This window comes from Zootoca vivipara, chromosome 13 (assembly GCF_963506605.1).
Source record: "Zootoca vivipara chromosome 13, rZooViv1.1, whole genome shotgun sequence".
Classification (NCBI taxonomy): Eukaryota; Metazoa; Chordata; class Lepidosauria; order Squamata; family Lacertidae; genus Zootoca; species Zootoca vivipara.
In genome coordinates, this window is record NC_083288.1 from 35261027 (window position 1) to 35282535 (window position 21509).

Genomic DNA, 21509 nt, shown 5'->3' on the forward strand with positions numbered 1-21509 from the left:
CAGAACCAGAAGCAGAGAATGAGCAATCAATGAGAGCCAGCATGGTGTAGTGGTTAAGAGCAGTAGACTTGTAATCTGGGGAACCGGGTTCGCTTCCCCACTCCTCCACATGCAGCTGCTGGGTGACCTTGGGCTAGTCACACTTCTCTGAAGTCTCTCAGCCCCACTCACCTCACAGAGTGTTTGTTGTGGGGGAGGAAGGGAAAGGAGAATGTTAGCTGCTTTGAGACTCCTTCGGGTAGTGATGAAGCGGGATATCAAACCCAAACTCTTCTTCAATGAGCACTTCACTCCCACAGACCACTCCTTATAGGAAACCCAGGCGCAAATTCATTGCACCTAACACTGGGGCCTGCTCTAGGGGGGCCTTTGGACTGCTGCTATTTTCCAAGAGGGACACAAACGCAGTCTCAAACTTTTGGTTTGCGGAAAGAAAGTAGATCGAAGCACTCCGTTGCCCTAGCACAACAAATCCACTTAAAAGAAAGAAAGAAGAAGTGGGATGTCTGCAGTTTGGAAAGTGATGGATGTGGAGAAAGAGGAAATGGTGGGGCCAGAGGATCCCAAGTCAGTGGCTCTCAAACTCTTCCCCCCACCCCACCCCACACTTTGAGAATATAAATTTGCTCGTGCCATACAGAATTTTTTGTTGACAAGAAATACACTGGAAAACAAAAGGAAGCAACTTGCAGCGGTGCTTGATTTATGACTTAAGATTGAACAGCTCAGTCAGTAAAGCAAGACTCTAAATCGCAGGGTCATGGGTTTAAGCCCCACATTGGGCAAAAACATTCCTGCATTGCCGGGGGTTGGACTAGAATGATGATCCTACAATTCTATAACTCTACTATATATTCTAGAACTCTTCTATAACATAGGACATCCAGAAAGTATAAAACAATGCTGCTACATATTCTTCAAGTGAAAGAAAATACTACACTGATATGTTTAAATGTACTTTTTAATTTATTTTTAAGGAGGGTCCTTTCCTCAGTCTCTTTTGCTTTGCAAAGCGCCTTCGTCATGCAGAACCTGGGTTCCCTCTTGACACAGACTGTGGAGTGTGGATTTCTGCCCTTACCTTCGCACACAAGGCAGTCAGCGAGTGAGGAACAGTTTTTATCCACAAGCTGTTGGCATTGAGGGGGAAGGCTGGTGCTGTTGACGCAGCCTGGATCCTGGTCCATCACCTCTGGTCTTCTGAAAATTTCTGCGACATTTGCATTATCCAAGCGACAGTACACAATGACAAAGTGTCCACCGACTTCCCCAGGGTTTTTGCATGGATCTGTGGCAGCAACAAAATGAAGGCAGGGTTTAGAGAAGCCTTTCCCCAGTGTGGTGTCTGCCAGACATTTGTTGGACTGCAACTCCCATCATCCCTGACCAATAGCTGTGCAGGCTGGGGCTGATGGGAACTGGAGTCCAACAACAGAATCTGGAGGATACCAAGGGGGTTGGGGAAATAGTTTAGGGTGTTAGCCCCGCCTGGTCCTACTGTATTCAGCTCTTCTTCTTGTGGGATGTGATACATAAGTAGCAGTCAAGTACAACATTCCTTGTTTTCCTAGAGTGGACATGCAGGGGAATGTTTGGTCCAGCCAGTTGAAAATTCCTGTTTCTTCCTAGCTGGGACATACTTCCTGTTGCATGTGACTAGGGTTGGGTGTTACCTTGCCTGTCTAGGTAACAAAAGGGCAACTCACGCAGCACACTCTCTCTCTTTGACTTCCTCCTTCGTTGGAGCAGCTTTTAGCTAGAATTGCTAAAATTCTGGGATTATCTCCATATGGGATAGATCAGAAGTCAGCAAACTTTTTCAGCAGGGGGCCAGTCTCCTGTCCCTCAGACCTTGTGGGGGGCTGGACTATATTTTGAAAAAATAATAATGAACAAATTCCTATGCCCCACAAATAACCCAGAGATGCGTTTAAAATAAAAGGGACACATTCTACTCATGTAAAAACACACTGATTCCCGGACCGTCCGCGGGCCGGATCGAGAAGGTGATTGGGCCGGATCCGGCCCCCGGGTCTTAGTTTGCCTACCCATGAGCTAGATGGATCAATAATCTGATTCAGGATTAACCAGCTCCTCATCTTCCTACTTCAGAAGATATTGAGTTAATCTCAGATTAATCCACTCCAGGAAGAGGCAACATCAGAAACCCAGAGAAAGGTTGTTATTCTACTTACCTGCAGTTGTTGTGGGTGGTTTTGTAGTAGTTGTGGATTCTTTATTTTTGCCTGTTTTGGAGAGGTGAGGCAGAGGGGGGAGGAGGCAAATATGCGGAAAGTTGAATCTCCATTATGGATTATTCAGTTTGTGAATAAAATATACAGAATTGCATCTGAAACTAAAATACCCCCATGCACACAAAGACACAGATTCTCCAGAAAGTCCAAGAGGCAAAAACAAGCAGGCATAGAAACAAATTGGTAGCAAGCTGTGTCAAAATGACTCTCTTTAAACCCAAGGAAGGAGGCCGTTTCTTCAAAATCAAAAAACTTTTAATAAAGCAAGAAGGGCCCTGCTGGTTTGGATTAGAGTCCCAGAATCCTATTTATAGCTGGGGCCATCTGGAAACCTCAAGGAAACCCACACCGTCCAGGCACGAAGGCAACAGCAACCTTCTTTATGTTTGTTCCCAGAAACTGGTATCAATCAACAGCACACTGCCTTTGCACATGGAGGTTCTATTCTGTCTGTCCTGGCTGGTGGGCATTGATAGACTGATCCACTTGCGAATGAGGCTGCAGTTCAGCAAGAAGGTTCAGTTCCAGGCATCTCCAAGTAAGCCTGCTGTCAGAGGGTCGTCGTGGCTACTCTAGAGTAACTCCGCTTGAGTCCAGTTTGCCTTTAAAGACTTTTATTGTGCAAAGTATTTACAGTGCAGAGACAGCTTAAAACATGACCTCTCAGTCCGAATCAGAATCCGGCAATGGCGTACGTCTGTTTCTACGCCAGCAAAGGAGTCGGGGCACCCCAAAACGCCTCCCCTTTGACCTGCGCCGCGGTGCTCTCCTTAACTCTTGTGCCAGAAGGAGCGATGCCCTCCCAGCCTCCTCCTGCTCAAGGCGGTGGAATGGCTCTCCAACATCCTGGAGCCCTTGCCTACATCTCTCCTCCCCTGAGCTTTCCCATCTTTCTGCAAGCTGGCTTCTCTCTCCCTCCGGGTCTCTCCCCTCCCTCCTGGCTGCTTCAGACCCACTGCTGCTCCCTGTGCTTGGCGATGATAGGGGCTGGCTCCCTGTAGGGAGTCACCCTTACACCTGCGAAAGTCTGAAATCCTAGAGAGTCACTGCTGGTCATTGAAGATAATTCTAACCAAGATGGACCCATGGTCTGATTCAATATAAGGCAAAATTCCTATATTCCTTTGTGAATTTATCTGATCCTTTCCAAAAACCCATCTTTGCTAATGGCCACCGTGTAGTTTAGTCACTAGGATGCTGGGACTAACTTCTTTTGTTTCCCCACTTGTCCCTTCTCACACTAGGTTCTCATTCCTCCAAACAGTCTGGAACCCCTATGGTGGAAAACCACGGGGGTGGGGGTGGGGGTGGGGGTGGGGGTAGGGGCATATTGGAGCTGGAGGACAACTGGCGGTGAAAGGGTTAAGTGCCCTCTCAAATTGCCCCCCTCTCAAATCGGGGTTCTCAACCTGGAAAATGGTTGTTGAGCTACCTTTACATAAACTTCTATGTAAGGCACTGTTTGCCCTTCAGGGTCCATCTCTAAACCAGTGTTCTTTGACCTTGAGTCCACAGGTGTTGTTGGACTACAACTCCCACCATCCTTGGCCAGCTTAGTCAGGGATGATGGGAGTTGTAGTCCAAAAATATATATTTAGGGCTGGTTGAACCATAGCTGCCAAGTTTTCCTTTTTCTCGCGAGAAAGCCTATTCAGCATAAGGGAAAATCCCTTTTAAAAAGGGATAACTTGGCAGCTATGGGTTGAACACTGACCTCTGACGAGTTCAGAGGTAGCTACTCTTCCGTATCGCCCTGCCTTGCAGTGAAGAGGATTTTAGCACACATCAAATGTAGTCATGCAGTAAAATGCTTTCCTGTAATCGCCTAAGCTTCAGTACCTTTACATCAGCTTTGAAGGCAGGCAGCCTTTCAACAGGTGCACCCTTCCCCATTGCTGCATCTCCATGTTGGAGAAAGTTGCACCTGCTGAATTTCCTTACAAAGCTAAAGACACACACAAAACCAAGTTGGCTATCATCATAGAAGCAACTCACTGTGTTGTCCTGGCTGAAGGAGCAGCAGCAGCAGCACCTGGCATTGAAAAAAGGCATAATGTGAAAGATGGTAGATTTGTAAGGTTTTCTAATTCCCAGAAGGCCTTGCTCACAGATGTCGGCACTGTGATTCCCACGAACACCGTTTGACCTTGCTCACATTATAGGTAGGATGCCTGTACGAGTTATTCTTCATGCTTTTCAGGGCAGCGTCATCAAAAACCCCATCAGGCTGGACTTTCATAGAATCATCAGAGTTGGAAGGGAACATGAGGGTCATCTAGTCCAACCCACTGTGATGCAAGAATCTTTTGCCCAACGTGGGGCTCAAACCCACAACTCTGAGATTCAGAGCCTCATGCTTTACTGACTGAGCTATGTTGCGGCTTCGGCTCCCCTGCATCTCTGTCTCCACCTTCTGGGTTTTCAACATTATCTCCAGCTTTCTAAGGCGCCGTATATTGAAAGCACATCTGTGGCCACCCCAATCTGGAATCTTGAGAACAGTTGTTTGTTAAGGGTGCTGGGGTTTGTAGTTCTGTGAGAAGTAAACTACATTTCCCAGCATTCTCTGGGGGAGGCCATGTGCTTTAAATGTGCTTTGGTGTGTACACAGCCTCGGATTCTAATGTTTTTCCTATAGTTGGAGTTGCCAACATGCCACCCATGGGTGCAATGGTGCCCTGGGGAGGAGAGGGGTCTTCCCCTGGTACCCACAAGTATTCTGGGGGCCCTGCCTCACTGCCCCCTTGGTCATGACGAGGCTTGGTTACTTCTTTTTTGAAAAGCCCATAGAGCTGGAGGAGAAAGAAGTTGGAAGAGTTGTGCTCTTTTCCACTTCGTCTTTCAGCTCTGTGTACTTTTCAAGGCTCAATTCAATTCTGCAGGATCCAACCTTTACCCAGAACCCAGAACCATTGGGAAAAAGGGAAGCCTTGATGTGCTGGCTTTCTGTTTCTCAGAGAGAGCGCCGGGGGGGGGGGGGGCGCTGATCCAGGGGAGGAAATTTACCCAGATAGAGTGGCACCTTCTGCACTCAGTCAAAAATCCAAACATGCCTAAAATATTTGTCACTCCCTGATCCTACTGATAGACACACTCTGCACCTTCCAAGTGATCTGTGAAGCCCAGGTTGTGCTAAGCGCACTAGGGTTTGTTTAAAAACTGTTTTGCATTTCCAAGGGGAATATTTGCATTTACTGCTTTTTCCAAGGGCCCTGTCTCACTACATGGCGACAGAGAAGTCTGGGTAAAGATTGTATTTCTATAGCTGAGTAAACATTATGGACTGTTTTCTTCCCCTTTCACTCTTCCCCACCCTAAATATCCACCCCGAGGAAGAGTCCTGTGTAGCACAAAAGCTTGCATCATTTTTTTTAAAAAATGTTATCTTTTCCCAAGCAAAGTCAATGTGCAGCTCGCATGTGTACTTTGAATGGGATGGGATGTCAAAACCAGTGTGTTATGGTGGTTAGAGTGTTGGAATGTGACCTGGGAGCTCAAGATTCAAATCCCCACCCAAACACGAAGTTCGCTGGGTGACCTTGAGCCAGTCATTGTCTACCTCGCAGGGTTGTTGTGAGGAGAAAACGAGGAGGGGAGATGTACAGCACCTTGAGCTCCTTGGAGGAAAGGGGGGGTAGTTCAATGGTTCAGTGGAACTTATTTCCAAGTAATGGTGCCTAGGTGTGCAGCTTTAAGTCTGCAATAAAGACCGTCCACCAGCGTTTCAGCTGGTTTCTGCTTAAAGGAGAGAGCAAAAAGGCAGCTCGCCGTTTCCTCCTGTGCTGGAATATATCCCCAAAGTGGTGCAAGTTGGAGGGCATGAGCAGCTGGTGGTGACCTGGGTGCCTTTCATGAAACCCAAATCTTGTGGTCTGGGTCAGGATCAGCAGCCCAGCAATGGCTGCTTTCTAAACTCCAGCCTGCGAGCTGACACTGTGGGGCATTCCTGCGTAAGGGGAAAGGGCGTAGCTCACTGGTACAGCGGGAGTTCAATCCTGCCTTCTGCAAGGATCAACTGCATCTCTAATTGCCCCACACCTGACATCACAAATGGTGTGAGGCAGGTGATTTGGGGTGGCAGCCTTCTGAGACATTGGGGAGGCCTGGCAGACCAGATCTGGCACACTGGTCAGAGGTTCCCCATCATCCCTGTTGTGGCACAAGAGAAAATAAATTGGATGCATCATCATCTGCAAGGCAGCCGATTATATCACTTCTTTGCTGCCTTCAGCCTTTAGGTTTTGTACCAAGAATGCCAAATACATGTCTCTAGCAATTGTTCAGCCTGCAGCAAACCTCTAATTGAAGCTGCCCAGGGACTTTTGCTGAATGGCACATGTTTTCTTTTAAAAAATATGTTATAGACAGGTCTTGGTCTAGAGCATTGCTGGATAATATCACGGTACATGATCTGCTATCTGGAAAATTTCCAGTTTCATTCCAGTTTCCACTAACTGCAGAAAAGTAACACCTCAGCAGGGCTAAAGAGCTTGAATGTGGCTTTTAGAGATGCACTTTGCCCGCTGAAAACAAAACAGAGGTTTCTAGCCCTCATTGATCAATGTTAATAAATACAATGTACTCCTCAGGACTGAGCAACGTAACAACTCCTTTAGAGTCCCCTTCTGCTATTCCTGTCATGTAACATACACCTCACATCCAATACACAGATGCCCACCTGTAACCACCTGTACAGGTGTATTTGAGCATCTGGTGGTTTGGTGAATAGGTAGTGTTTGCAATAAAAACAATTAAATCCCAAATGACAGTGTGAAGGTTTGTAGTACAAAGTCATACGTGCAACACAATCGGAAATCTTCAATGTCCCTCAGTCTCCCCCAGTCTATTTCACCAACAAACTCACGCAACTACTTTTAGCCCATAGAAGGTTAATGTAAAGTCAAACATTTCACCAGAAATATAATCTGTGTCTTGGATTAACTAACACAACTGATTCCCTAAGCCAATCTAAAATATAGCTAATAGTATAGTGGTCTATGTAATAATTCATCAGATTTAGATTAAAACCATGGCTGGGTTAAATAATAATAATAATAATAATAATAATAATAATAATAATAATAATAATGAAACATGCCCTTTAAAACATCTTGCCAGTTTTACATAAACAACTGTGTGGAAAATGCTTGTCTCTTAATTTTTCTATGCAAGGATTGAGTCTAAGGATATTACTGTATTTGAAATTCCTTCTGATGAACAGATACCTTTGAAACACACTGGAACCTGGAATGCTGCAAGATTTTAAAATCATATATATATTATTGTGCATATATTTGTGAAAATGACATACAAAAATGCATTTTTGAAAATGGTTTTGGAAAAAATGTGGATATTTGTATATGTGCATCAGTCAATCACTTTGCGGTGCTAATGGACTCTGTCCTTCGGTCATTTTTTGAATTGCAAATAATGACTTTTCCATTATGTTAATTTTCCTCTAACATACCCACTCCTCTTTGTGTGCCATCCTCAACTACCTCCTGATCCTGTCCTGCCAATATTCCAGGTCTGTTCTCAGCTACAGAACAGAAGTTAAAATGTTGAGAGTCTAGGGATAGGGAAGAAATGAGATTCAATTTAAAGGCAAACTACTGAATTTGTGCTTTCCAGAACAATACGTGAACTGAAACGCAGCCACCCTTCAAAATTCACATCACTCCATTTTTACAATCCAGTTCTCCAGCCACGTTAACTGCATCAACGGCATTTACGCAATCAAATGCCATGCCTAGTTTGGCTCTTAAACTAGCTGCTTCAATGGCCCCACATTCAAGAACAAGACTAAGAACTAGTGGCTGAGTATTTCCTCCTCCCTCCCAAATGCGTTTTCCTTTTGTGTTGTGTCTTGCTGGGTGTGGGCGAGATGATGCCTACGCCAGCCTTAGATTGGGGTAGAGCTGTACAGCACCTGCTTTGCATGCAAAGGGTCCCAGGTTCAGCATCTGCACTGGTAAGGCCACCAGAGACCCCTGTCTGAAACCTTAGAAAGGTGCTGTTATCTGGTGTGGACACTACTTAGATGAACAATGGTCTGACTCAGTATAAGCCAGAGTCCTGTGTTTGTTTGTCTGTTGCATTAACACCCCACCTTTTCCTCCAAGGAGCTCAAGGTGGCGTATATGGTTATCCCCCTCCTCATTTAGTCTCCACAACAACCCTGCGAGGTAGGTTAGGCTGAGAGGCAGTGACTGGCTCAGGGCCACCCAGTGAGCTTCACTGCCGAGTGGGAATTCGAACCTGGTCTCCCAGATGCTAGCCGTTCGCTCTAACCGCTACACCATACTGCTGCAGCCACTTCTGGTATGCAGTGGCTCTATATCCAGGGATTCTTCCTTTACCGGGGAGGCGCAACCAACCCTAGAGATGAGGGAACAGCTCTTTATGCCAATGAAACAGCTCAGTAGGGGGAGTGGGTTAGGGTTTGGGTTTGTTTTTATTTGTATTTTAAATCCACTTACCAGCAGCAAGGGCAGCCAACCTCCTCTTGGGCGTAGCATGCGAGATGCCATCAGCCAACAGGCCCCAGGGTTGTAAACAATCCCCAGCTCCCCCAGAAGGGAGTTACCATCCCGACACCATGCACCTTTGGCCACTCTCTTCCTGATCTTCCTTTCTACCTGCTGTCGCACCTGTTCCCTTTTGGCTGGGCAGAAGCTTTGTCCCCTCCTCCTTCCACACCCACAACTCAGGAGGAAGTGAATCAGCCAGCGGCAAAACCACCAGCAGCAACCCACTGGGCAAACAACTCCCCCATTATTTTGCCCAAACTTGGAGAGTGCTGATTTGTTTGTTTGTTTTTAAGTCTCTCTCTCTCTCTCTCTCTCGTAGCTTAGTGGCAGAGTACTGTCTCTGGTTTGCACGGAGAAGGCTGCCAGTTCAAATCCCTGACATCTTCCGACTCCTTGCCAGAAACCCTGGAGTTCAACAATATATGGAATGGGATAGCTCAATTGGTAAGAGCACGAGACTCTTCATCTCAAGGTTGTGGGTTCGAGCCCCACGTTGGGCAAAAGGATTCCTTACATGGGGTTGGACTAGATGACCTCCGTGGTCCCTTCCAAGTCTGCAATTCTATGATCTGGAGAGCACCACAGGCTCCCCAGCCCTGTGTTAAAATGATGTGGGTAAATATGTTAGTTTTAAGAGTAGCCCAGGTTGCTGTTTCAACACCTAAACCGGGGCGGGGGTAGGGGTCTGACCTGTGGCTCTCCAAGAATAATAATAATAATAATAATAATAATAATAATAATAATAATAATAATAATAATTTATTATTTATACCCCACCCATCTGGCTGGGTTTCCCCAGAATATTAGAATACACTAATTTCTTAAAGATCAAAAGCTTCCCTAAACAGTGATGTGGACTGCAACTTCCATCAGACCTAGCCAGCATGGGCAAGCATCAGGGATGATGGGGGTTGTAGTCCAACAACATCTGGGTGGCCGCCGGTTAGGCAGATGTGGAGTCTGTTTGCATTAGAGGCCTAAAACACAGCAAGGTCAATTCCCCCCTGCTGCATTTCAAGCCGCATTTGCATGGTATTGATCACATCAGAGAAGGGGCAGGGGTTTCTTCATCCTCCGCACGTGACCTTTTTGGTTTCCCTGCCCCTGCAACTGCACAACCCCCAGAACTTGTATTCATGAAGCTGTCATGGTAGGATACATTCACTGCTTAATCCGCATCCAATTTTGTAGTTGAATTTAGGATCAATATGGCTAATGTCGTGTGAATATGACTTCAAAATCTAGCAGTAGGAACTCACCGGATGCAGAGTAAAAGGTAATGTGAACATACCCCTGATCTACATTAGGACACAGTCAGTAGGGCAATGCCTTTATTAGAATCGACTGAAAGAGTGAGCAAGCTTCTGTGTTTTCAATAACTCTTCTTCACACTAAAATGAGGCTGCAGGGTGTTGGTGGAGAAGCAAAGCTGGACAGCGAAGTCTTCAGTATGGCTTTCAGAATCATGGCAAGCTTCCTTAACCTTCCCCCAAAACTTGTTGTTTTGCTTGTCATCTAAAGTGAAGACGAGACAGAAGAACTGAGAAGCTTGCACACTGTTTTGTGACATTCCAGTCCAGGCATCCCCAAACTTCGGCCCTCCAGATGTTTTGGACTACAATTCCCATCTTCCCCAACCACTGGTCCTGTTAGCTAGGGATCATGGGAGCTGTAGGCCAAAACATCTGGAGGGCCGCAGTTTGGGGGTGCCTGTTCCAGTCGTTACTAAAAGGTATTATCCTAGTGTGGTTTTTGGTTGTTGTGTGTAAGCCAAGGGTTGTATCTGGGGTTAGTTCTACTCAGTACAGACCCATTGAAATGAACGGACCTAATTGATTTCCAAGGGTCTGTGACATGCCAGATGACACGGCCCCTCATACATGATTTTTGGCCCCGAGAGTAGCAGATTGTGAGATGGAGAGAGCAGGTATTATCTGGGTTCATTTCCCTTTATTCCCCCCACCACAATCTTGCTTTTGCTTTTCATGCTAAGCTGTCGCTATTGAACAGACGTGTAGATCTGCAAACACTGTGCATTATAGTGTGAAAGCTTATTGCTTTACCGTAAACAAACTACTTTCCACTGCTTTGGGGAAAGCGCATGAAGGGAAGAGATGAGAAAGCAAAATTGATTTTGGGGAAGGGAGGAGACTTGAGCTCCTGAGAGGAAGGAAGGACAGAGCCTAGAAAGCTATAGCTGAACTCGGGAGGAGTCGGGAGGCCCGGTTCCTGTGGTCCTCTCTCTTGCACACAAAATGGTTAAAACTCGACAGCAGTCCAGGTCCTGAGCTCAGTTCTCCTTCTGAGAGAGCTTCCGGGAAGAGGCCACAGACACCGCAATCAATGCCTGGGCTGTGAAGTAGGTGCTCATTATCAGGAAGCGGGCATGAGGCAGCGAGGAGGAGCAGAAGTGATGGAGGACGACAAACAGATCGGACACGATGAAGATCACGCTGCCAAGCGAAGTGCTCAGCTGGGCTTCTGTGCGGGACAGCGCACGCCAGCACATGGTGCCGATGACGGCCGCATAGGCTGGCCCTGCGTAGGCAAAGACACCCTCAAGGCAGGGAAAGACAAGGGTGACGTATGCTGTGGCCACCAACCCCAGAACCACCAGGAAGGTGAGGGGCCGAAAGGGGCCCAGGCCAAAGGCTAAGATGTAGGAGACATGGCAGGCGGCAAAAGCAGCTGTCCCTGCGAGGAGAGAAAAAGGAGAAAACACACACACAGAGAGAAATTTGAAACACTTTGCACTTAAAGGCTAATCTACCTAGCTCTCATTTTCTGAAACAAATACACAGACCAAAATGCAGCCATCCTTCGAAATTTGCACTTCACAGAATTTTGCAGTAAATTCAGTGTGCATAAAAACGCCTACATTGGTGGAAACACACACACACACACACACACACAATGTACAGTCGTACCTTGGAAGTTTAACAGAATCCATTCCGGAAGTCCGTTCGACTTGCAAAATGTTCAAAAACCCAATCGTGGCTTCTGATTGGCTGCAGGAAGCTCCTGCAGCCAATCGGAAGCCACGGAAGCCCCATCGGACATTCGGGTTCCAAAAGAATGTTCGCAAACCGGAACACTCACTTCCGGGTTTGCGGCGTTCGGGAGCCAAAACGTTCGAGTTCCAGGGCGTTCAACAACCAAGGTACGACTGTATTAGATTAGGGGAAAACAATTTTGCAGAACCTGTAAACAAGGCAGAACTGTGTATTAGGAGACATTTGCACTAAAATGATTGGAGAGTTTCTGTGAGGACTTAAAAAGAAATAATCGCAAACCAACACAGAAATGGGGAACTGGATTTAAGATTGGAAAAGGAGAAATGAAGGCCTTACCTACATTATACGACAGAGGTGCAGTTCCCTGAATAGAGGGATTGTTATTTAAACCACTCTGGGGATTGTAGCTCGGGGGTGGGGGGTGGGAAATAGGGGTCTCCTAGCAACTCTCAGGACCCTTAACAAATGGTACTTCCTAGACGGAAGCCATGACCACCTGAAGTGGCATGAGACTGCTTTAAATGGCCAACACAGGACCTGTGGCATACACAGTCTTGCTGCCACCTCATCTCTCCTCGCCCTGGTATGGGGCTGCCCTTTGGCCAGAGGGAGGCAAGTAAGAGGCTCAGCCTTATCATGCCACCCACGACTGATTCCGCCCTTCACATTAATCCTTAGATTTTACTAAGATCTGATGCACCCGTTTATCTAGGATGCGAATTAGATTTTAACACCCGTTGGGTGGATGTTGCCATCAGCCAGCGCAGGTCCCAGAAGAGAAATATCCCCAGATCTTTCCAATGGGGATGTTATTCCTGGCCTTTCTAAAAGGAAATGATCCCGTCTGTCGAGATATGTGTGTTGCTGGTGCCCCCATGTGGCGAGAGATAGTATTTGTGGATGGATGAATTCAGATTTGCAGACTGGACAAGATAATAAATAATAATAATAATAATAATAATAATAATAATAATAATAATAATAATAATAATACCTGGGTACAGCATATCTAAAAACCTAATAAAAACATCAAGCATTTGCACACATCTGCGGTGGCTAACATATATTTTGAAGTGCTGATAAATATTCATTTTTTCCTTCTTATTTGGGCCCTGTTTTACTAGGTTGCCTAGATTCCTGCTGTTGTCTTGATACCTGCTGGTGTTGTTTTGGGCACTTTTTGCTGCATTTAGCTGTTTTATTTGTTTCTATTTACTGTATTTATTTATTTACTTATTTACTTATTTATTTATTTATTGAATTGATATACTGTCCTATACCTGGAGGTCTCAGAGCGGTATATAAAAACCACAAAATATATAATCAAAATAAAAACAACAACCCAATAATTCCCCCCTCAAAAAAAAAAAAACCCCCAAAGGGCATAGGATGTCAATCAAAGCAAAGGCCTGATTAAAAAGGAACATTTTCCCCTGGCACCTAAAGGTGTATAATGAAGGCGCCAAACGAACTTCCCCGGGGAGAGCATTCCACAGATGGGGAGCCACTGCAGAGAAGGGCCCGTTCTCGTGTTGCCACCCTGCGGACCTCTTGAGGAGGAGGCACACAAAGGAAGGCCTCAGAAGATGATCTCAGGGTCCGGGTAGTTTCATATGGAAAGAGGCGGTCCTTGAGGTATTGCAGTCTTGAGATGTTTAAGGTTTTATCGGTCAAAACCAGCACTTATATATGACTGCATTTCTATCCCATCTTGTATGCAGGGAGCTCAAGGCAGTGGACATGGCTCTCCCCCTCCTTACTGAATTCCCCACAGTACAAACATCGTAACATGCAAACTGGTGGTTAACAGAATACAACAGGGCTCCTCCCCACGGGTCCCTCAAACCTCATACCTGGAAGGAAAAGTTCTGACCACACCAAACAGATGTCCCCTACTGCTGAGAACAGCAGGCCTCGGAAAATGTGGCGGGCATATGGTGTGAAAACGGCCACACTGTAGGCATGGGAAGCCACGAAGAACGCCAAGGAAAGGACCGGGAGGCATTTGACGATGGCACTCTGCACACTGTTGTCAGGAAGCCAGAGGATGAAGTACGACGCGCAGGAGATGGCGAAAGGCAGTAGCTTATACAGCAAACTCCTTTTCTAAGGATGCGACATGAAAAGAGAGTTCTTCAGTGATTCCCCCCTCCTTTTAGCCTCCTCTTCCCACCAACTCACAGGGCTTTTTCTGTGGTGGCCCCTTCCTTGTGGAATCCCGCCTCCTCTGCAGGGTGTGTTTTGCTCTTCCATTGGTTGTTTTTCAAAGCTCCTTACAGACTTGACTATTCCAATCTGCTTTCAGATGAATAGGGTTGGCGTTTTATCATTTTACCTGTGTATTACGTTAGGTGGTGGCTGTTTTAAGTTGTTTTTATGCTTTTAACAGTAGGTTCCTCACTCGGGCAATCTGGCCAGGCACCCCCACCATTATAATTTCTTAAGGATGCCAGGCTAGCTTGCCCGGGCAGCGGCAGCAGTTAACACTGATTAGTCTGTTTAATAGTGACTACTGTTGTTTTCTGTGTCTTTTAATTACTTCTGCTAGTGGGCTGGTGAATGGACGCAGCGGGCAAGGAGCCTGTTGGAGGCGGGCTCTATTCACCCTCTGTTATGTACTGAGCTGAATCATAGAACAATAGAATACAGAATGCAGCAGTCTGATTGGTCTGCAGGAGCCACCCAATCCAGCTCCAGGTGGAAGTGAATCAGCAACCTGATTGGCCTGCAGGAGCAGCCAATCAGGCTTCTGGCGGAAGTGAATCCGCAACCTGATTGGCCTACAGGAGCAGTCCTGAAGTAGCCAATCACGCAAGGCCCAATGTGTAAATAATGTGTATATATAGCAGACATTTTGGGGGGAAAGCTATTCTTCTTTTGCTACTAGAAGCTGAATAAAGAGTATGAAATTCACTCTCGACTCCGAGTAAATTTCACTCCTGCAGGCCAATCAGGTTGCTGATTCACTTCCACCTGGAGCTGGATTGGGTGGCTCCTGTGGACCAATCAGACTGCTGCATTCTGGATCCTATTGTTCTAGGATTCAGCTCAGTACAGAACACCCTCCTTGAGTGCCCCCCCACCCCAGCTGCCCAACCCACCGGGGGGGGGGGCACACGCTTGCCCTACCCTGGGTGCTGGCAATCCACGCTATGCTGCTGCTTCCAGTTTCGCCATTTGATTTCAAACAGCATTGTGTGCTGTGCTTCGGCTGAACTGACAAGCAGGTTATAACAGGTTTCTTCAACACCTAGTCAAATATCCAAGAACTCTAATATGCAAACACAGAACTTGTACATTCCAAAGCCAAAGTTTGACAGAGAATGCAAATTCCTTGTTCTCACTCTTTCATCGTACAGTGGGGAACACAAATTGTGGATGCAGCCTTTGCCAACTCCAAAGGTTTTGCTGTTCATTATTTTGATGGTTGGCCAAGTAATATAGATTGCAGTTTCCCAGTATAATAGTTATTCAGACCCAAAAAAAATCCTGGATCCTTTGCAAAGATTGCCCCCCCCCAAAAAAAGTGTGTGTGTGTGTGTGTGTGTGTGTGTGTGTGTGTGTGTGTGTGTAAAAGCGTCAAAGAACAAAAAGAAACTGCTAGTATAAACACCAAAACTAGGAATAAAAATCCTAGGACCAAAATCCAAATGAGACTCCAGTTTTCTCCCTGCTATTAAATGGGAGTGTTCCACTTGTCTCTTGCTGATAGAATTTCATGGACTCTGAACACTCATGATAGCGAAGGTGCCATCTTTAGAACATAAGAGAGGTCCTGATGGGTCAGATTTCTCTAGTCCAGCATCCTGTGTTCACAGTGGTCAGCCGGACGCATCTGAGAAGTCCGCAAGCAGGACATGAGCACAACAGCACTCCTTGGCCCGCGATCCCCAGCAACTTGTATTTGCAGGCATACAAGCCTTGACACTGGAGGGGTAACAGGCAACCTTCATAACATTAGTAGCCCTTGAGCCTTATTTGCCACGAATTTGCTTTATCGCCTTTTAAAGCTGTGCACATGGGCAGTGATCACTACATCATGTGGAAGCAAACTCCATAGTTTACCTATGCAGTGAATTCTACAGTTTACTTACGCACTGTCCCGAGATCTCCCACAGTTCAGTTTCTCTTCCCCCCCCCAATTTTTTAAAAATAATTTTATAATTTTTATTGTAAAGTAAATACATCAATACCAAGGCATACATAAAGAATAATATAAAGAAAAAGAAAAGGAAAAATGCAAGGAAAAGTACACAGTAAAAGAATCAAGAAAAGTATAATATTTCAATACAATAAACACTATTTTACAAAATAATAATAGTAATAGACTTCCATCATTCTCACAACACTTCCTTTCACATTTCACATTTTATCTGTATTTCAGTATTATTTTCATCTTAATATATAGATATTGTCACAGATGGGGTGTTGGCTACTCCCGAGTAAGCACTCCACACATCCTCTGGATTTTCATAGTTTTATTGTGCATGCTATATACAGTGGTGAGATGTCTCAAATCATGTCTGCTCTGCATGGGGCAGAAGCCCACAATGGCGTCTTGTGGGCTCTGACCCCCCTTTTAAGACTCCAAACGCCCCTCCTCCTTGCTCTATGGGTCCTCCGTGGTCCCAAACCAGGCTCCTGAGGTGCCGTTCCCTCTCCTCCCTCCTTTCCAGCCCCTGCTGAAGCTAGCTCCTCCCCTGCTTCCCTGCTACCAACCTGGAGCTGAGCCACCAGGACTCTGCAGAGCCCTGGACCCGTCTTAACCCTTCCTGTTCCTGATTTGAACTCCCAGACTTGCTGCTGCTCTCCCATCTGATGGAAGTAAGCAGAGTGGGCTGCTCTCTGCAAGCCCTCTCTCTTACATCCACCCCCCCTCCAGGCTCCCCCCCCCTTTCTGAGGCCTGGTTTGCCTGGTCTGATGTCTGTAAAGAGGGCTGGAAGCCTGACAGGTCTTCCTCCTCTGTAGTGTGTGTAAAATCCTGTTCCCAGTCGGTGCTGGGTGGCTGGTCCGTGTAGTTCCTTCCGTTGTCATCCTCCTCCTCCCTCTGGAAAATTGCTTCCGATTCCCGGAGGGCTCCTTGGGTCTGCGTCTCCCCTGCTCCCCACCTGGGATCGCCCTCCCCCTCTGTGTTCCCTGTGCTACTGACGTGTGGTGGTTTGGGTCTGTGGGAGAAAGGAGCGTGCAGTTCCAGTGTGCGGTCCTCCCCTTGCATGGTGTGCGTGGTTGCCTCCGCGTTTTGGGAAGCAGGAGTGCCCTGCCTGGCCATCAGACATTTTAACCCCCCCTCCCCCCACCGGGAGCCCGGGCTCGCTGTGGCACTGTAGACCTCCTCCTCTTCCTTTCTTTCTGGAACCTCTTGGCTGCCTTCTCCCTCCACCCTTCTGTCTAGTGTCTTTTGTGTGATTTCCTCCCCCTCCCTCCTGTCAGCGTCTTGTGTTGGATGTGTGTCACGTCCTCTGAACCTTGGGCTTTCCCTAAAGTGTGAGAGCAAAGACCTGTGACCCACGGGATGGACCTTTCTCGCTGTAGGTACTTCCCCCCTGAAGGTGACAGGGTTGATCTGTGTCAGAACCTTGAAGGGCCCCAGCCTTCTGGGTGCCAGCTTCTTCCCCCTTCCCCCCATGGGAAGGCCTTCTGACCACAGCCAGACCCTGTCCCCTCCGTGGAAGACCTTCTCCAGTCCCCCGTGATGGTCTGCCCCCTCCTTGTAAGCCTCATTGCTCCTTGCCACGTCTCCATCCAGTTGTTGGTGTACTGTCTCCCTCCTCTCACCCCATGCCTCAATAGGTGGTCCCCCAATCTCCCCCTCCCCCTGCTCTGGGAAGGCTCTGGGGTTTCGCCCAAGACTGGCCTTACTGGGTGTGAGCCTCGTGAAGACATGTACTGCATGCCCCTCCGTGGGGTTGTCATGATATTGCCTGAGAATCTTCCCTCTGAGGGAGTCCTGGGGCATATACCGGGCATCATTGCTAAAGAGTAACCCCTCTTTCTCTGCAAGCCCTTCCCCTGCCCCTTCTCCCTCCCTCAAGTCCCTCCGTATGTTCTGGGTAAAAGTGTCCTCTTTGGTGAGTTGGCTCAGTTTCTCTTCCTGCATCCCCGCCTCGGCGTCGTTCCATCCGCCTGGGGAGCTGATGTGGTGCGATCCTGAGGATTCTCCTTCTTTCCTGCAGTGCTCCTTGCCGTCTGCATCTCCAAAGGTGAGATCTCCCCGGCGCTGGCTGCCCACAGGGTCATTGTCCATTAAGTCCAAAGCTAGCACTTCTGCGTGCTTGTTCACTGTCATCTTCCGAGAGGGGGTCTGTTGCGTGACCTCACCCTCCTGCAATTCCCTGCCGTCTATGGCCGAGACGCTCATGGGAAGCTTCCTTGGGAAAAGGGGAATCTGATTCTGCCTAGCAAAGTCCACCGATAGGAAATCATTGCTGCTGCCCCTGCAGAGAAGCCCGACTGTCTCCTGGGTCTGGCCTCTTGGCAGCTGCAGACTTACTTCCATCTCTTTGTCGTGCTGTGGGGTGTTACAGGAGGGCTCAGTTGTTGGTGCTCTGCCTGGCCCCTCCCCTCCTGATCTGGCATCCAGGCTTGTGTCTGTGCCTGCCTGCTCTCGCCATTCCTTCCTCTGGGGGCAGTGTTCCACCCAGTGGCTGGGTGCATTGTAAAGGCATCTCCCGCCTTTCTCTTCCCTCTGTTTTCCCGCGTCAGCGTTTGAAAGTACCCGCGCGCGGGCTTTGTCCCTCTGCATCACATCTGGCTGGAGGGGTCTGTGCTGAGCTGTAGCTGCCTTCCAGGGACTGTATGGGAGCTTGTGGCCGCTGCCTTTCCCCTCCGTCTGTCCCCTCTGCCCGGACTCGCCTCTCAGCCTCCTGCACTTCCACGCCACCATGCCTCTCAGCCTTAGAGCCAGCTTGTGCTGAGGGTCGCCCTACAAAGTGCTGGCCCGTCCCGAGTGTCCTCTCTGCTTGTCCAGCCTCCACTCCGGCTTGGCTGTGTTCAGAGCTGCTCGGTTCACTAAGCCTGGCTTCCCCTGTGCCCGGGTGCCTACCTGGTGCTTGAGCCGTTCCATAGTTGCAGGGTGCTGGCTGCAGCTTGCTCTCTGCTACACCCCTCACGCATGCCAATCCTCCCTTGGCATCTCTCTCTTCTGCTTTAGATGCTGCCAACTTCATGCCGGCTGCTACATTTGCAGCCCTCTTCCCTCGGGGTAGCCATCAAAAGATTGTGGGCTTGCTGTCACAGATGGGGTGTTGGCTACTCCCGAGTAAGCACTCCACACATCCTCTGGATTTTCATAGTTTTATTGTGCATGCTATATACAGTGGTGAGATGTCTCAAATCATGTCTGCTCTGCATGGGGCAGAAGCCCACAATGGCGTCTTGTGGGCTCTGACCCCCCTTTTAAGACTCCAAACGCCCCTCCTCCTTGCTCTATGGGTCCTCCGTGGTCCCAAACCAGGCTCCTGAGGTGCCGTTCCCTCTCCTCCCTCCTTTCCAGCCCCTGCTGAAGCTAGCTCCTCCCCTGCTTCCCTGCTACCAACCTGGAGCTGAGCCACCAGGACTCTGCAGAGCCCTGGACCCGTCTTAACCCTTCCTGTTCCTGATTTGAACTCCCAGACTTGCTGCTGCTCTCCCATCTGATGGAAGTAAGCAGAGTGGGCTGCTCTCTGCAAGCCCTCTCTCTTACAGATATGTATGTATATATGTATGTTTCCCCTTTCCATTCATGAGGTCATTCTAGACACAGCCAAATTTTTACATTAGAACCTTGTCTTTCTAAATGATCATTCAAGCAATTCCATTCCTTCTTGACTGTATTCATTGGCTTTAGTCTTATTATATCCGTCAATTTGGCCAGTTCCAAATATTCACATAATTTACATAACCATTCTTCTTTGGTCAGTACCTGGTTACCCTTCCAGTACTTAGCCACCAGGGTTCTCGCCGCTGATGTTGCATACAGAAAGAATTTAGTGTTTTCTCTAGAAATATCACTATTCAATATTCCCAAAAGGTATGTTTCTGGTCTTTTGCTATGTGAAGTTCTTATTAACTTTTTTATTTCTCCGTGGATCATGTCCCAAAACTTTCTGATCTCTGGACATGTCCACCACATATGGTAGAAGGTTCACAGTTCAGTTTCGTGGAATGGCCCCCTGGCTTCTTTTGCACACAGGAGGGCTTGGGAAGAAACTCTCCGCTTGCTCCACCCAACCACCCGCTCCATCATTTTAGTGACCCAAAGGGGAGATGAATGATGGGCCTCCTGGGTCCTCTGGCCCTGGAGGGGCTAGCAGAGCTGGGTGGGGCTTCACTCGAATACCTGGATTCCTTAAGGACTTGGACATTGGAGGAAACCTGGGTTCAAAGGTAAGGTTTTAGTGCACCAGGGAGTTTTGTGCAGTGCTTCTTTTAATAGGAAGCAACACAAAGGGAGCCAGGATTCCCGAGTTCTCCATGAAGGAGAGGCGTGCAGCAAAAGAAATAAAAAACCCAGCCATCTTATCTAAGGCATCAACAAGTTTCTCAGAGGAAGACATTGCCTTAACCTGCTTCCGACAGCTAGTGGGTTGGGCTTAGCGGTTCCCAAACTTTTTGAGGCCAGCCCCCCCCCCCGTGGTTCCATAAACTCACCCCCAGTGCCCCCTGACCTATATAAAAAGCACTATTCAGAACGTTCGCATGATCCCCTAAGGAAGATGACCACACAATGAAATTCAAAAGAGTAACAATTAATTGCACATTTATTTAAAACCCAATAAAAGCTATCTAGTTGACTTCAACCAAAAGGATGAACTTGATCCAGGGATATGAAAAAAGTCATTTACAACTCCAGTACCCCCAGCCCCCCTACCCCCGTAAATACCACTGCCCACCAGGGAGCCATTATACACCCTGACAGCAACTCGTTCCAGGCAAGGTTGTTCCCCAGCCCTACCAGACAATGCCAGGAATTGAACCTTGGCTCTTTGACAAGCAAAGCACTGAGCTTTGGGCTGCCCCCCCCCCCAGTTTTCTAGCAGGTCGATAAACCTCCTAGGGAGCCCCATCTCCCACCAGTGCCTCTCCTGTCCCCTTCCATCCACCCTTTGTAGCAGATATACGGACTCTTACGTTGGCCGCTGCCTTTTTCCTGTAGTGGGCATCTAGCTCCAGGATATCCATGGCCAGTCCTAGCGTTGCCTGATCTTGAAGAGGGTGCCAGTTATGCCTGCACCTTGCAGCAAAGTGGACTTTCAACTCCCTCAGGGTACAAGGGGCCAACTGATAAGACGGCAATCGATACCCGTCACACCATCTCTGCTTGGTACCAGAGTAATCATAATAGCAATAATAATTATAACAACAACAATAATAATTTATTTATACCCCGCCCATCTGGCTGGGTTTCCCCAGCCACTCTGGGCGGCTTACAACAAAATATTAAAAATACAACAAGACATTAAAAACTTCCCTAACCAGAGAATGATATTATAGGCTTTGCCCCACCCCTGCTCTAGAACCCTCAAGTTCTGTTTAAAAGAAACCATTGCCAAGCACAAGCTGATCCATACTCACCACATGGTCATGCTCACATAGGCAGGCCAGGAGGAACAAGAGGATTGGCAACATCTTTATTCTCCTTTATTAGCCGCCCTGAGCCTGGCTCTCACTGGGGGAGGGCGGGGTATAAATAAAAAATTATTATTATTACTTAGTGCTCTGAAGGGCTGCA

General features: G+C 47.7%; 2 protein-coding genes across 2 annotated transcripts in view; both read right to left on the minus strand.

The window, feature by feature from the left end:
* The window catches only part of PTPRH (protein tyrosine phosphatase receptor type H), a 33786-nt gene extending 23626 nt beyond the window's left edge, over window positions 1–10160 (minus strand). The window contains exons 1-4 of the mRNA XM_035134591.2: window positions 8735–10160; window positions 4251–4287; window positions 2196–2246; window positions 1082–1288 (exon numbers count right to left, since the gene is read on the minus strand). Of these exons, the coding sequence (XP_034990482.1) occupies window positions 1082–1288; window positions 2196–2246; window positions 4251–4287; window positions 8735–8785 (346 nt within the window). The 5' untranslated portion in view covers window positions 8786–10160. The remainder of the gene's footprint in view (window positions 1–1081; window positions 1289–2195; window positions 2247–4250; window positions 4288–8734) is intronic.
* TMEM86B (transmembrane protein 86B) lies at window positions 10159–21038 on the minus strand. The gene is made up of 3 exons (XM_035134592.2): window positions 20909–21038; window positions 13653–13905; window positions 10159–11479 (listed from the first exon to the last, which is right to left on the minus strand). The coding sequence occupies exons 1-3, from the start codon at window positions 20957–20959 to the stop codon at window positions 11076–11078; spliced, it is 708 nt and encodes a 235-aa protein (XP_034990483.1). The 5' UTR covers window positions 20960–21038; the 3' UTR covers window positions 10159–11075.
* Window positions 21039–21509: the final 471 nt, after the last annotated feature.